Source organism: Sminthopsis crassicaudata, chromosome 3 (assembly GCF_048593235.1).
Source record: "Sminthopsis crassicaudata isolate SCR6 chromosome 3, ASM4859323v1, whole genome shotgun sequence".
Classification (NCBI taxonomy): domain Eukaryota; kingdom Metazoa; phylum Chordata; class Mammalia; order Dasyuromorphia; family Dasyuridae; genus Sminthopsis; species Sminthopsis crassicaudata.
The window spans coordinates 260,075,971-260,092,526 of record NC_133619.1 but is presented as its reverse complement, the minus strand read 5'-3'; the positions used below and the strand labels follow the sequence as shown (position 1 = coordinate 260,092,526).

Genomic DNA, 16,556 nt, shown 5'->3' with positions numbered 1-16,556 from the left:
GAGGCTTCCTGATTCCTAACCCAGTGGATGGGTCAGAGGGTGGGAGGATTTTAATACTTAGGAACTTGGGTATGTAGAACGGAAAGAGACAAGCATTTCTTACATTCCTACAATGTGCCGGGCACTATGCCAAGTGCTTTAAAAATATTATCTCATTTGATTCTCTCAATAACCCTGTGGTATTGGTATCATATCACCATTTTACAGTTGAGGAAATAGGCAAACAGAAGTTAAGTGACTTGTCCAGATTTATAGTGAATTGGTTTCCGGGTTTGGATTTGAACTCAGTTATACCTGAATCCAGGCCCAATGCTATATATATAAGTAAGGCTATGAATTATTAGAGTAGCCGATGAGCATATATTCTAATGGGGACAGTTTGAAATATTTGTTAAATTGTTGAGTTCCGTTTACTGGGAGAAGTTACATATGATGGGCTCCTGCAAAGTTGATTAAATCTAAAATTCAGATAGGGATTGACCCTTGTCCATTTTTAGGTAAATAAACAGCAGTTTTCCATATTCAGTCCCCTAAAGATGAATTCCCTCTTTAGCCATTCCTCAGTGGAGGTAAGCAAGAGAGTGATATGTGGTTTTTTTTTGTTGTTTTTTTTTTTAAAGATGGGTTTAGTGATTTTATTTATATTCCATCCCAGTACTCTCACTGCTTAAAATATAAATTAGTAGTATTTGGATGGGACTCATTTACTGACCCTACTCATTTTTTCTTTTGAAAAAATAAGATTATAGCCTTGGGTGCCCTAAAGTGCACTCAGTTTTTGAGGAATAAATATTATATTGCTTGGCTTTTTAATGGTTCTATCTATTAGATACACACACACACACACACACACACACACACACACACACAGTTTTTATATATGTGCGTGCGTGTGTGTGTGTGTGTGTGTATTTGGACATGTACACACTCAAGGTTGTACACTACCCAGTATTGTTTGAAAGCACCAGAACTTTATTCCTTACTGTAATAAACTATTTTTGGGAAGTAGCTACCTAGACTATTCTGGGGGAAAAGGAAATTGTGTGTGTGTGTGTTTTGACAAATAAGAATTCATATGGGGAAAAAGGAAATCCTTTTAGCTGATTTATTGATAATTTCTAATCTCTGAATGAAGTTGAAGTTTGAGTGTTAATTCAGTCCTATAAAAGAAAGAGGCCAGTAACCCCTCAGTAGACTTCTAAAGGAGCCACAATTTGGTACCATCCTTGATTAATCTCCTAGAGAGGGAGAGGTTTTGTTTCATAGGCCAAGGCAAGATCTAAAAAATTCCCAAGTGATCATTCACTATTAAAACAATTTTGGAAAAAACCCTAACAAGAAAGGGTTTTATATAATATAAAATAACTCCTTCATTCAATTCGTAAGCCTTCTGAGTTAAAAACAATTATGATAGGTAGGAACAGTATTGTTAGCATCAGATCCACCAAATAAATGATAATAAAACCTTTAAAATTATTATTGGTCATCATCATAAATCAGTATCAAGAGAACTAAGAAGTTCCCATATCTTCTAACATACAATCTGTCACAGGACCTGAAATGATACTAGGACTGGCCCAGAACCTAGTCAATATCCCTTGAACATGTTCTGTCATGTTTGAACATGGGACATCAAATTTGAACTATCTCATAACTAATTGAAGATGTAAGACTGGAGCTTAGGAGAAAGACTGAAAGTGTCTATATAGATCTAGACTTTTTTTTTTCTTAAAGATAAATGAACCCATGGGAGCTGATAAGATCATAAAATGAGAGAATATATAGAAAAAAAGAGACAAGGACCCATAACAGAACCCTAGGGAGGGAGCATCCATAGAGGACATGAGATGGTCGAATAGGATTACATAGAAGCAGTGTCATCAAAAATCCAGAGGGGAAAGGGGATCTACGAGGAGAAATTCAAGTTAATGAATTAAGCATTTATTGAGTGCCTACCATGTCCTGGGCACTGTGCTAAGCACTAGGGATATAAAGACAGGCAAAAACAACAACAACCCAGTTTCTGCCTTTAAGAACTCAATCTAATTTTAACAACATATTATACAAACAAGATTAAGCAGGATAAGTTAGAGATCTCAGAAGGAAAACATTAAAATTGAGAACTGGGAAAGGCTTTTTCTAGACGGTTGGACTTAGCTGAGACATAAAGCAAGATAAGAGGTAGAGACAAGGAAGGAAAATGTTCCACTTATGGGGAACAAACATGAAAATGCCCAGAGCTGGGAGGGAGTATTTTGCGTGAGGAACAGCAAGGAAGACAGTATCACTTGATCATAAAGTACATGGAAGGGAGTAGTAAGGTATTTAAAAAAAAAAAAAAAAATAGGGCTAGGTTAAGAGAGACTTTAAAAGCCAAACAGATGAGTTTTTATTTGATTCTGAAGATCATAGGGAAACAATGGAATTTATTGAATAGCTTATCAACTGTGTAATATGCTTCAGAGTGGTCAAAGTGGGATGAGGATTGATGAAAAAGATCATTGGCAAGTATTTAGAGAACAGTTTCAAATTGAATGATGTCAGAAGCCAGATTGCAGAGTTGTTTAGAAGAGAGTGAAAAAATAGAATTGGAGGCACTGTTTACAGTCATCCTTCGACATGTGAGGATTAGAGGCACACAGGGTATGAAAAGCAGTGAATAACCCCAGATCCCAATCCAAACTTTTAATTTTAATAGTTATGAACATATTTATTTAACCCACAAAACTAGTAAAACAACACACTGCACCCATAAAACAGTTGTACTTTCTATGGAAAAGAGATTAATGTCTCACACACTATTCAGAGTCTTTGAAACCCTAATTGTAGTTGCAGGAACCACATTACAAATTTTCTTCTGTTATGAAAAGTGCAAGATACTAAGGTTACTGGGGGGGGAAAAAAAATCACACAACTGAGTTTGAATGATAGAGGGACAGAGAGGAGACATTTTCAAAGAGAGTTCATAGTATACTGAAATTTTAAACAAAATTTAACTGTTAACCATAATAAATTACTTGTTTTTTTCTTTGAAATAACTTTATAGTTTTGCTATTTTTGTGTGTGTGTCTTTTGCTTTTATTATTTCTGAATATCTCATGGAATCATTAGCTTCCATTTGGCCAGTTCTAATTTTCTAAGAATTATTATTATTATTATTATTTTGCTTTTTGCTATTGGGGTTAAGTGACTTGCCCAGGCTCACACAGCTAAGGAAGTGTTAAGTGTCTGAGGCCAGGTTTGAACTCAGGTCTTCCTGACTTCGGGCCTGGTGGTCTACCCACTGCGCCACCTAGCTGCCCCTAAGAATTATTTTCTTCAGTAAAATTTGTTAGTTTTCTTTTTATATCTTTTCCTCTAACTCTTACCTTTCCCCCTCTACTTTTTAAACTGATTTTTTAAAAAAATCTCTTGTTAGCTCCTTCAATTCTTTCTTTAACTCTTTTGATAATTCTTGGTAGACTTTTGTTCAGGCTGCATTTTTCTTCAATGGTTGAAGAAAAATGATGGTTTCTAGGTATTCTGTCATTCTGTATTTGTATAAGACACCTGTTACCATAATGTTGGTTGGGTCTAAGGTTAGGTTCTTTTTTTTGTTCATTTTCCCAGACTACTTCTTGACTTTGAACTTTGTTAGTTCTAGGTTCTTTACACTTCTTGGTGGGGAAGGAAGGTTAGATTTGACTTTTTTGTTCTCAAGTCTTTCTCCTGCTCTTAACACTTCGACTTGGGAGTGTGCAAACTTGCAGTGCTTTCAAAATGTTATGATTCAGAGGAAGTCTGTTCACTGTACTTCCTGGCTTGAGTTCCTCAAATTCCTGACTCAGATTTGGGTCTTTTGGTTTATTCCTCCTGGTTTGGAGTTTTAGCAGACTGTTGCTTCACTCAGCTACTATTGACCCAATTAGGGAATCTGTAGATTCTGTGTGACTATGTGCTAGCTCCCTTTTGGTCTGAAATACTGTGCTTTGCTTCTAGCACCAATATTTCACAACCACTCCTTACTTATCTGGATCCATGACCCAGTACTGGATGGTGGTGAAAGCTGGTAAATGACATCTGTTTCTGTATCCAGTGCTTGCTTAGGGATCCCCTAGGATTCTTTTCTGAGGCCCTATCTCTTCCTTCTCTGGATGCTTGAATAGGCTGACTGTTGTTGCTGCCATAGCCACATCCTTCTGGCCAGACCCTCTACACAGAGGTTTTATATTCATTTCCCTAAACTGCTCTGAGCTGGAAAAATGATTTACTGTGACTTCTATGAATTCTTTTTGACCTGATCAGAATTCAATCTGGTACATTCTTAAAATCTTTTGGGATCTTTGTTAGACTCTTAACTCTTCCATTGTGGTACTTTTGAATTCTTTTTAATGAAGTAAGACGAAGTTCATTTGCAAGAATAGGCAAAGCTAATATTTTCTCTTGTTTAGGGTGTTGCGGGTATACAGCACACAGAAGAAACGAGTTGCCTTCAATGTTACAAAGATGCTGTCAGGGATGGGAACTGAAGGAGAGGTAACTACCTTTTAAATTTCCATTTTGACGTTTTTATATATTAGGAACTCCTGGATCTAGGAAGGTTTCCTTGGGATTGCATTAGATTCAGAAATAGGACATGTAAGTTCTAATAATATTTTATCTCTGATTTTTTTGACCAAATTAAAGGGAAAGCTTTAAAAACACAGGCATGGTCAAGCTTCTGCTTTCTCTAAAGTTTTTACGATCCTGTTAATAAGATTTAGAGGTCATTTAGCACAACCCCTACCCCTCTTTTTTTTTTTTTTTTTTGGTTTTTTTTTAAGAAAACTTGCATATCATTTATGTGGATTTATTTTGTATCCTGCAACTTTGCTAAAGTTGTGAATTGTTTCTAATAGTTTTTTAGTTGATTCACTAGGGTTCTCTAAGTATACCATCATATCATCTGCAAAGAGTGATAATTTGGTTTCCTCATGAGCTACTCTAATTACTTTAATCTCTTTGACTCTAAAACCAGTTTAGAAGCTTAATCTGCTGTTGGTTTGAGAGAATGTTAGAGGAGGTTACAGAAAGTTGTGTCTGCTCTCCATCATCTTGGCTTCACCCCCATAAAAATTTCTTGGGTAAAAAGAGATCATATTATAGCCTAGGTTGCTCCTTGCAGGCTAAATGGAATTTGGACTCTGCTGCCTAATGCCAGATGAAGCATTTTGGATGAGGCCACAGAAGCAACTGTCTTATAGGTTATCTCATGGCCAATATTTCCTCCAGCATAAAGACATTTTTTTCATAACACCCAAGTTGCCCTCAGGATATTATTCCCTATTTTCTTAACCACTCTCTACTCAAGGAATGTCTGCTAACTTAAAACTGATGATACAACTTGCTGTAAGAAGAGAATGTTTGTGGTTTTTAAAATACCAGTAATTTTTATCCTTATCCTTCATGCTTTGACATCCCATTTTGGGTTTTGTTTTGTTTATTTTTGTTTTTTGTTTTTGTCTACAGAGGGGGAAAGCCTTTAAGCTGACAAGAGTAAATGCTATCTCAAACCATCTTTCAACACGAAAAATCTTATTGCTATTGAAATGTTGTTTTAACTCAGATTTAACATTTGGTCTATCATTGTTGTAGTCCTTTTTTAAATTACAAAAGGTTTGCTATTCTTACTTTTCCTCTTTCAGGGATCCTGCTAGCATTAGGGCTGACAACACATTTACTAGAAATAATAACAAGGACTAAACATTTCAAAAGTCCCAAAATCCCTGTACTTTCAAGTCACTGGCGGGGTTTTAAGACATCAGTTTAATTCAGTAAATATACTCAAGCCTTAAAAACCACCATTCATTATGAAGGAAGAACCAATGTTGAAATTTTTTTCAAAATTTAAAAAATACTAGAATTCTGTTTGGATTGGACCTGTGATTTCATCAATGCAGGTTCCTGCTGAGGTGCTTCCTCTACCCATAGGAATCAGCATCTTTGTTTGCAATTGACAGTCTTAGAATTTTCTGGTTTTCTTGAACAAATTTATACAGCTAGTCTCTGTTAGAAATAGCGCTTGACTTCAGGTTTTTTATGCCAGATTGCCTTTCCTTTTTATTTTATTTATTTATTTATTTTTTTAAATTCATTTTTCCAAATTATCCCCTCCCTCCACTCCCTCCCCCCGATGACAGGTAATCCCATACATTTTACATGTGTTACAATATAACCTAGATACAATATATGTGTGTAAATACCATTTTCTTGTTGCACATTAATTATTAGCTTCCGAAGGTATAAGTAACCTGGGTAGATAGACAGTAGTGCTAACAATTTACATTCACTTCCCAGTGTTCCTTCTCTGGGTGTAGTTATTTCTGTCCATCATTGATCAACTGGAAGTGAGTTGGATCTTCTTTATGTTGAAGATTTCCACTTCCATCAGAATACATCCTCATACAGTATTGTTGTTGAAGTGTATAGTGATCTTCTGGTTCTGCTCATTTCACTCAGCAACAGTTGATTTAAGTCTCTCCAAGCCTCTCTGTATTCCTCCTGCTGGTCATTTCTTACAGAGCAATAATATTCCATAACCTTCATATACCACAATTTACCCAACCATTCTCCAATTGATGGACATCCATTCAACTTCCAGTTTCTAGCTACAACAAAAAGAGCTTCCACAAACATTTTGGCACATACAGGTCCCTTTCCACTCTTTAGTATTTCTTTGGGATATAATCCCAATAACAGCAATGCTGGGTCAAAGGGTATGCACAGTTTGATAACTTTTTGGGCATAGTTCCAAATTGCTCTCCAGAATGGCCGGATTCTTTCACAACTCCACCAACAATGCATCAGTGTCCCAGTTTTCCCACATCTCCTCCAACATTCATCATTATTTGTTCCTGTCATCTTAGCCAATCTGACAGGTGTGTAGTGGTATCTCAGAGTTGTCTTAATTTGCATTTCTCTGATCAGTAGTGATTTGGAACACTCTTTCATATGAGTGGAAATAGTTTCAATTTCATCAACTGAGAATTGCCTGTTCATATCCCTTGACCATTTATCAATTGGAGAATGGTTTGGTTTCCTGTAAATCAGGGTCAGTTCTCTGTATATTTTGGAAATGAGACCTTTGTCAGAACCTTTACTTTTAAAAATATTTTCCCAATTTATTACTTCCCTTCTAATCTTGTTTGCATTAGTATTGTTTGTACAAAAGCTTTTTAGTTTGATGTAATCAAAATCTTCTATTTTGTGATCAATAATGATCTCTAGTTCTCCTCTGGTCATAAATTCCTTCCTCCTCCACAGGTCTGAGAGGTAGACTATTCTCTGTTCCTCTAATCTATTTATTATCTCATTCTTTATGCCTAAATCATGGACCCATTTTGATCTTATCTTGGTATATGGTGTTAAGTGTGGATCCATATCTAATTTCTGCCATACTAATTTCCAGTTTTCCCAACGGTTTTTTCTGAATAATGAATTTTTGTCCCTAATGTTGGTATCTTTGGGTTTGTCAAAGATTAGATTGCTATAGATGTACCCTTTTTTGTCCTTTGTATCTAATCTGTTCCACTGATCTACCGGTCTATTTCTTAGGCAATACCAAATGGTTTTGGTGACTGCTGCTATATAATATAGCTTTAGATCAGGTACACTTAGACCACCTTCATCTGACTTTTTTTTCATTAGTTCCCTTGCAATTCTCGACCTTTTATTCTTCCATATGAATTTTGTTGTTATTTTTTCTAGGTCATTAAAATAGTTTCTTGGGAGTCTGATTGGCATAGCACTAAATAAATAGATTAGTTTGGGGAGTATTGTCATCTTTATTATATTCGCTCGGCCTATCCAAGAGCACTGAATGTCTTTCCAATTATTTAAATCTGACTATTTTTTTGGCAAGTGTTTTGTAATTTTTCTCATATAATTCCTGACTATTCTTTGGTAGATGGATTCCCAAATACTTTATACTCTCAACATTTGTTTGGAATGGAATTTCTCTTTGTATCTCTTGCTGTTGCGTTTTGTTGGTGATATATAAGAATGCTGAGGATTTATGTGGATTTATTTTGTATCCTGCCACTTTGCTAAAATTCTGAATTATTTCTAATAGCTTTTTAGCAGAGTCTTTGGGTTCTCCAAGTATACCATCATGTCATCTTGCCTTTCCTTTTTAAAAAGTTAATCTTTTTAATTATTGAGCATTAATTTCCTTCTCAACCTCCCACTGAGGGGGGGGATGAAAGAAAAACAAATATTTATAATAGGTATGCACAGTCAAATAAAACAAATCCCTTTCTATCCTTTTTTATGTAAGAGATTGTTGTTGTTCAGTTGCTTAAGTCTCTTGAGATCCCATCTAGGAATTTACATGAGTGGTTTGCCATTTCCTTCCCCAGCTTATTTTACAGATGGGGAAACTGAGGCAAACAGGGTTAAGTGGCTTGCCTAGAGTCACACACTTAGTGTCTGAGGCCAAGTTTGATCTCAGGACTGATACTAAGAAATTATTTCTCTCTTATCCCTACTTTCATTAATCTTCAGTGTCTCCCTATTGTTTTTTAACAATAAATTACATTGTTAATTTAACAATTTGTAGATTTGTACGATTTGTACAAATCCTGTCTTTCTCTGATCCTCAAAAACATTATCACTTCATCTTTTCATCCCCACTGTCTCCTTCTTATTGATAAACTTCCTAAAAGATTGTCAATAATTGTCCCCTTCATTTTTTTCTCACCCTTTTCTTATCTTTTTTCAGACTAGCTTTTGACCAAATCCAATTGCTGTCTCCAAGACTACCATTCCTCTCTTACTGGCCAAATCTAGTAGATTTTCAATCCTCGTCCTCTATACAGTTTTGCTTGGCAGTCTCAGCAGCATCCATGTATTCTATGATCATTTCTTTGCAAATGATTCCTAGATCTTTTTTATCCAACCCTAACCACTCCTGATGGATAATGGCTAGTCTTGTATCTGCAACTACCTGTTGGAGATCTCAAACTGCATGTTGCGTAGTCAACTAGTCAAAGGAGTAAATTAAATGTGTACTATGTGCCACATACTATGCTAAAAACAGGGAATACAGAAAGAGGCAAAAAATAGCCTTTGGCTTAAGGAGCTCACAATCTAAGGTGAAATCTAATTATGTAAAAACAAACTTATGTCCAGGACAAATAGAAAACAAATAAAAGAGAAAAGGCATTAGAATTAGGAGCAGTTGGGGAAAACTTTCTATAAAAGGATTTAAAGCCAGTAATTGAAAATGTGTTGGGAGAACATTCCAGGAATGGAGAACAGCCAGAGAAAATGCCCTCACCTAAGTCATGTTCACGGAACCCTGGCCATTGTAACTGGGTCGAAGAGTATGTGACAGGGAATAAGATGTAAGAAAACTAGAAAGGTAGAAAGGGGCTAGATCATGAAGGGCTTTGTACAATAAACAGAATATTTTGTGTTAGATCCTAAAAGTGATAAGGAGTTACTGGAATTTGAGTATGAAGGTAGCATGGTAAGACATGTACTTTAGGAAAATCAGAGGAGACATCTCATGTCCAAAACTGAAGCCATTATTTCCAGAATTCCCTCTCCTCATCCTCTCAGCCACTAAACCGTGGTATCATCCTTGCCCTCTTCATTCTCTCTCATGTCCCATATTTACTTCTTTGACAACTCCTATTGATTTTTCATTGATATCTCTCATCTGCACCCTCTTCTCTGACACTGACACCATGCTGGTATAGTCTCTTACCTTACATCTAGATTGGCAGTAACCTTTTGAATGTTCTTCCCTCAGGCCTCAATACATTTTTGTCTGTCCTTCTCAGCTATCTAATTGATCTTTCTAAAGCACAGTGTCTGACCATGTCATATACATTCCATCCTATATCTCACTTCATTATAAATTATCTCCAGGAGCAAATAAAAAAATCCTGTGTTTGGCTTTTAAAACTCTTCACAACCTTAATCCTTTCTTACTCTTTTCTAGACTTCTTACACATTATTCCCCTCTACTGACTCTGATTCATTGATACTGGTGTTCTTTCTTCTCCTTATATATGGCATTCTGTCTCCTAATTGTGGGCATTTTTATTGGTTGCTCCATATGACAGGACCTTCTCCCTCCTCATTTCTGCCTCCTGATTTTCCTAGCTTCCTTCACATCTCAGCTAACATCCTATCTTAAGAATGAAACCTTTCCCAGTCCCCCTTAATGCCAGGATCTTTTCTTTGGGTTAAATCAAATTTATCCCATATATATATTATTAAGATATAGTTGCTTGTATGTTGTCTCCTCCATTAGATTAAAAGCTTTTTGAGGGCAAAGATGTCTTCAGGGCTTAACATAGCCCAAAGGTGCACAATCAGTTGAACTTGTTAACTTAATTGGCCATGTCCAAAAATGTATTTGTTGTTCTGTATTTTTAGTCCATTTCTTTTCTACCAGAAGATGTGGGTACCATTCTTTATCATCAGTCCTCTAGAATCATGGTTGATCAGTGAATCAGTTCTTAATTCATTCAGAATTCTTCTGATTCTGTTCATATCATTGTATCAATTCATATAAATTTTCCCAGATTTCTCTGGAACTCTCTTCTATAGCACACTAGTATCCCACTATATTCATATATATTATAGTTTGTTCATTCATTCCCCAATTGATGGGTATTCCCCTTACTTTGCAATTATAAAACTAGCTATCATAAATATTTTGGTACATATAGAATATCTTTCTCTTTCTCTGATCTTTTTAGGAGTACAAAGCTAGTACTAGTATCACTGAATCAAAATGATTTCATAATTTAGTAATTTTGGGGACACAATTCTAAATTGCTTTCTAAAATGCCTGGACCAGTTCACAACTCTACCAATAGTGCATTAGTTTTGGGGCAGCTAGGTGGCGCAGTGGATAGAGCATCAGCCCTAAAGTCAGGATGACCTGAGTTAAAATCTGCCTCAGACACTTAACACTTCCTAGCTGTGTGACCCTGGGCAAGTCACTTAACCCTATCTGCCTCAACAAAAAAAAAAAAAAAAAGAAAGAAAAGAAAAAATTAGTGCATTACTTTTTTTTGGTCAAAAGATATGCACAATTGAGTGATTTTTTTTTTTTTTTTTTGTCTTTTTAAAAGCACAATCCCAACCATGATTTATAGATTGGATGTATCAGTTTATAGCTTCACCAGTAGTACGTTAATATGTCTGTTTTCTTAAAGCTTCTATATTTGTCATTTTTCTTTTTGTCTATTTTGCCATTCTGATGGGTATAATGTGGAACCTCAGAATTACTTTAATTTTAATTTCTCTTTAGGATTAGTGATTTGGAGATTTTTTTTTTTTCTCATGAAGCTATTGATAACCTGGATTTCTTCTTTTGAAAATTGCCTGCTCCTTTTACCATTTATCAATTAGGTAGTAGTATAATTTTCTTTAAATAGCTCTTAAACTAACCCCACACATCACCAAAAGCATTATGTGTTTGTTATGGTACACATAGAGGAAGAAGTATACTATAGTGGTAAAGAACAGTGGATTTGTGTTCATGCCTGGTCATTGACAATTAGTAAACTTTGACTATGGGAAAGTTACTTAACCTGAAAGAATTTCAGTTTCCTCATGTAAGAAATGGCAATAAAAATAATTGTTCCATCTAATTTACATGATTCTTATGAGAGAAGCACATTAACACTGGATAAGTGTAAGTTGAACAATAGGAAAAACTGGACTTAAATTTACTTGGACCTTTACATCTATTGAGTGCTTAATAAATGTTTATTAAATTGAATTTGATTTGAAGAATGCTCTAGCTTCTAGAAAAATTCAGGAGCAAAAACAAAGACATCTTTAAGGAAATATTTTGTAGTCAAAATAGGAAGAGGTCAGCATACATACTGTTTGTTTTATCCCTCAAGCCTAAATATATTTTTGTAATTAAGATTTGAAGTACAGTTTTGAATTTTCTTTGTGTTATAGGCAAGAAGTTACCGAATGTTTCATGATGATAGTATGAAGTCATTCTTTCGTAGACTTAGTTTTACTCCTGATGGATCTTTACTTCTCACACCAGGTAATGAAAGAAAGAATAATAATTTATTTATTAGCACTTTTGCTCTCATACCAGGACAGAATTTAAGACATTCTATTTTAGGAGTGAGACTCATATTTGGATTAATAGGGTGTGTACAGATTACAATTTCAAAACTAAAGCTTTGAAGCAATGTATCTATGATTATCATAGTGTTCCTCAATAATACACACATACACAAAACTTCAAAATTTTTTATAGCAAGAGTATGGAAGTCTAGCACTGAAAGGTACATAAGAGAATGTCAAATACTATAAATCATAAAATTCAACTGACCAGTTATTGAGCCCAAGGTTATCATTTAAGGTAGGGAAAAACAAGAGTAATATAATGGTTAGAGAACTAGCTTCAGAGTCAGGAAGACTTAATTTTAAATTCTATCTTTTAAAATCTAATTGTTATGTGATCCTGGACAAGTCCTTTAATTTCTCAGTGCTCCCAGACAACTCTCAAAGATAATAATTGGAAGAAAATGTGCCAGTCTGTATTGGGCTTGTAAGTTTCTCACTTGGAATTCCCTACACTGATGAAATCACTAGTTCAGTGAAAAAAGAGAGAAGGGAAAAGGATCTTTAACAAATATTTGTTGAATTCTTTTGGTATGCAAGGCACTATTTAATTTTTCTTTTGAGAATACAAATATACATTTGTGACACACCTTGAAGTTAATTAAGGCATACAAGGATGTTAGAGTCTGCAGGCTAGGATGGGCAGGGAAGGAAACAGGAACACTGGAAGAGCTCTAGGGTGTAATTACTAATTTTGGGACAAGACCTTCTTGTCCTCAGTCCTGGTTTCAGGTTCACTCAGTCTTGGTGGAAAAGATAAAAACTGATAGGTATATTATGTATTCCACAATAAGGCAGTGTCTGGTGACTGTTGGAGAGTGGAGTAGACAAGCGCCACAAGTCTGTGCATACACATTTCAGAGTTCAAGTGATTATAAAATCAGAGTATGGAATCCTAGGAAGAACCCAAGAGATCATCTCATCCAACAGTCACCTTTTACAGATGAGGAAGGTGACATATGGAAGGCAAAATGTAGAGCTATATAAGACTTTGGTGGGAAAACTTGGGTTTTGAACCCAGCTTTCCTGAATCCCAGTCTAGTTTCTTTATAGCACACCACAGACTAGGAGAGAGCCAAAGAGTCTGCAACCCATGTAAGTCAAATTAAGAAATGTTAGGATTACCAGGTGAGAACTCAGGTTGTCTGGACAATTACAAGGTGAGAACTCAGGTTGACTTGACAGTTCTCTGGCTCAGACCTTTGGCTCAGGCCTTTAAAGGGAGTTTACACCTTAGGAATTCTAAGAGGAACAAGTTCATTGGTTGTTAAGTAATTCCCACAAGCCCCTGGGAGTACCCACAAGTCCATTCTCTGGGAGGATAAAAAGAGGCAACATTGAGCTTGGAGAGCAGTCTGGATTGGGGAAGGACAAGAGCTGGAGGAGATTCAGAGCCAGGATTCAGGAAGAAGAAGAGGCTGGCTGGAGGCTCCAGAAGCCTCCCAAAAAACCTGCTCATAGAGGAAAAGATTATACAGAAAAGAAACCTCCTCCCAGAGAAGGATTACAACTGAGAGAAACATTTACATACTAATGTATTAGACAGGCATACAAAAAGATACAAAGGAAGGCAAAAAAACCATTCCCTTCTTTTACTGATCTTACATACTAGTAAGTAGAAAGGGATGGGATAATATACAAACAACTATGTACATATAAGAATAAATTGGAGATGTTCTCAGGGAGAGGTATACCCCTTTATAGAGGGTAGGGTTTAAGCTCAATTTTTATAAGGAAGCTAGATGCCAAAGACAAGGAAGAAAAGCATGAAAAAATGGGGAGACAGATAATGAAAATGCATGTGTCTTGTGTGAGGAAAAGCCAAGGCCATTGTCACTGGATCACAAAGTCTGTGGAAGCAAGTGATAGGTAAAAAGAGTAGAAAAGTAAGATGCAGCTAAATTATAAAAGCTTTAAAAGCCAAACAGGATTTTATATTCAATTCTGTAAGTAATGGGGAGCCTTTAGAGTTTAAGTAATAGGGATGATAGGGTCATGTCTGCATTTTAGGAAGATCACTTTGATAGCTAAGAAATGCTGGTTGGATTGAAATAGGGAGAGACTCAGAACAAGGAGATTAACCAGAGGGTTGTTGAAATAATTCATATAGGAGGTAAACAGTTTTTACTGGCTGGTAACTATGGCATGCAAGATAATGGAGCTGCCACTAAAGCTACTGTGGAGAAGATAAAAACAACAGGACTTGGCAATAGATTGGATGCATAGAATAAGTGAAAGTGAAGAGTACATAGGTTGCAATGCCTAGATGACTAGGAAGATGGTAGTGCCCTTGATTAAAAATAACAAAGTTAAAAAGAGGGAAGCTTTTGGGGGTCAAGATAATGTGTTTGAGATATACTAGTAGGTAGTTAGAAATGTGAGACAAGAAATTAAGACTAGATAAGTGGTTCGGAAATCCATCTGCAGAAAGAAAATAATTAAATCTGTGGGAGCTGATGAGATCACCATGCCAGGTAGTATAGAAAGAGAAGGCAAGAGAGCCAGGTTCAGAGCTTTGGAGGACATCTATGGTTAGCAGGTGGGACCTGAATAAAGATCCAGGAAATAAGATTGAGAAGGAATGAGGTAGACTGGTAGGAGCAAAGGCAGGAAAACGTCATGTCACCAAAACAAAGAGGAGCCTCCGAGGGAAAACGAATGGTCTATAAGAGGTCTGGATTTAGGCAAGGGTCTGAGTAAAAGGACATGTGAAACAAGATTGGTGTAAAAGCCCTTTTCAGATTCCATACCAAGTACCAGAATTGGTTCCCTCATGAGTGAGGAAATGAGTCTGATCTCATAGAATCAGCCAATAAGAATACTTAGCTGAAATTTTTTTTGAAGGTTGTTGCACATATATCCATAGTCATAGATATAGTTTCAGACACAAGAGACTTGTACAAAAGCATAAACCATCTTTAGTGGAAAAACTTTTTAAAAAACAAAACAAAGGGGAATGCTATTGTTTTGAAATAATTTAATAGTGTCATTTTCCCCCTTATAATCTTTACTTTTCCTGTCCTTGCAAATTTAGCAGGTTGTGTTGAGTCCGGTGAAAATGTAACAAATACAACTTATGTTTTCTCCAGAAAGAATCTTAAAAGGTATAGTTTATAGAAAAACATTTAAAAAAATTTTTATGTAATTATTGTTGCTTTTTTTCTAAAATTATGATGATTTCTTTAGGCCTATTGCTCATCTCCCCTGCCCTGGAAAAGCAACACTTGCTGTCCGCTGCTGTCCAGTCTATTTTGAATTGAGGCCAGTAGGTAATACATGGAGTACAATAGAAGTAGTTGAAATAAGTCTCTCAGGCATATCACAGTAAGAGACTTATAATCTCTTTGTTATTAGGAAAGATGAATTTCTGGGCTTGGTTTATTCACAGTCAAGGCTGGAAGCCAGAATTGAATGATCTCCAAGTTCTAAGAACCTGTTTTGTATTCAAATGCACAAGTTATTTTACAGTTTATCTTCCTAAATATTTGAGAATTGGACTGGTAGCACCAAATGCTAGAGGATCTCTTTTTAATTACTTTGGTTTTTTCATAAGTAAAAAGGATTTGTTTATGTGATTTATTATTGGGTTTTTGTTTTGTTTTATTTTGTTGTTTTTTTGCTTTTCTAAGTTGCAGAAATATCATTTGGGCTATTTTTCATCAATCTGACATGAATAAAAGTTAAATAATTTGTCAGAACACTAAAATGTCATCTAAATGTAAGCTTCTTGAGGGAAAGAATTGTTCCATTTTTAAATTTGTTTTATCAGTCACCAACAAAATGCCTGGCAAAAAAATAAGTGTATAAGCATTTACTTTGATTGATAGATCCTTAGTCTCATTTTTCTGCTTTGTAGAAACTTTATCCAAGTTATTACAATTTATTCACGTGAAAACGTAGAGCTATATTAGTAATTACAAAGCTAAAAACTGACTTTCAATTAACTTATGCTAGATGAAATTCCTGAGTTAAAGTTTCTGTTTTGCCAACTTGCCTGTCATTTCCTTTGAAGTTTTTTTTTTTTTTTTTTTTTTTTTTTTTTAAATTTCCCTTTTCTTATGGCTTTTTTTTCTGTTTTAGATAAAGCATCACAGGAATCAGGACAGGAACTAATCAGCCTACCCTACCGGTTGGTGTTTGCTGTGGCTTCCGAAGATTCTGTGCTTTTCTATGACACTCAGCAGTCCTTTCCTTTCGGTTATGTGTCTAACATACATTATCATACACTAAGTGATATTTCATGGTGAGTCAGTGGAGGGAGGAGGACTTTGAACTCTTAGGTTTTATCTCTCTTTGCCTTCTTACCCTTGAGATACAGTGTTGAATGGAAATATATCTTGGTACTTATCAAAATGTTTTATCCTAATTCCCTCCACTTTAAGGTCACCTAAGACATCTACTTATATCCATTTCTGGAAGTTAGTGAT

The 16,556-nt window shown here is 35.6% G+C and overlaps 1 protein-coding gene across 1 annotated transcript in view; it reads left to right on the top strand.

Annotated features, from left to right (window-relative positions):
- The window catches only part of CHAF1B (chromatin assembly factor 1 subunit B), a 41,106-nt gene that overhangs the window by 16,761 nt on the left and 7,789 nt on the right, over positions 1-16,556 (top strand). Inside the window, exons 7-11 of the mRNA XM_074300604.1 lie at positions 4,431-4,515; positions 11,950-12,043; positions 15,164-15,233; positions 15,316-15,398; positions 16,210-16,372. Of these exons, the coding sequence (XP_074156705.1) occupies positions 4,431-4,515; positions 11,950-12,043; positions 15,164-15,233; positions 15,316-15,398; positions 16,210-16,372 (495 nt within the window). The remainder of the gene's footprint in view (positions 1-4,430; positions 4,516-11,949; positions 12,044-15,163; positions 15,234-15,315; positions 15,399-16,209; positions 16,373-16,556) is intronic.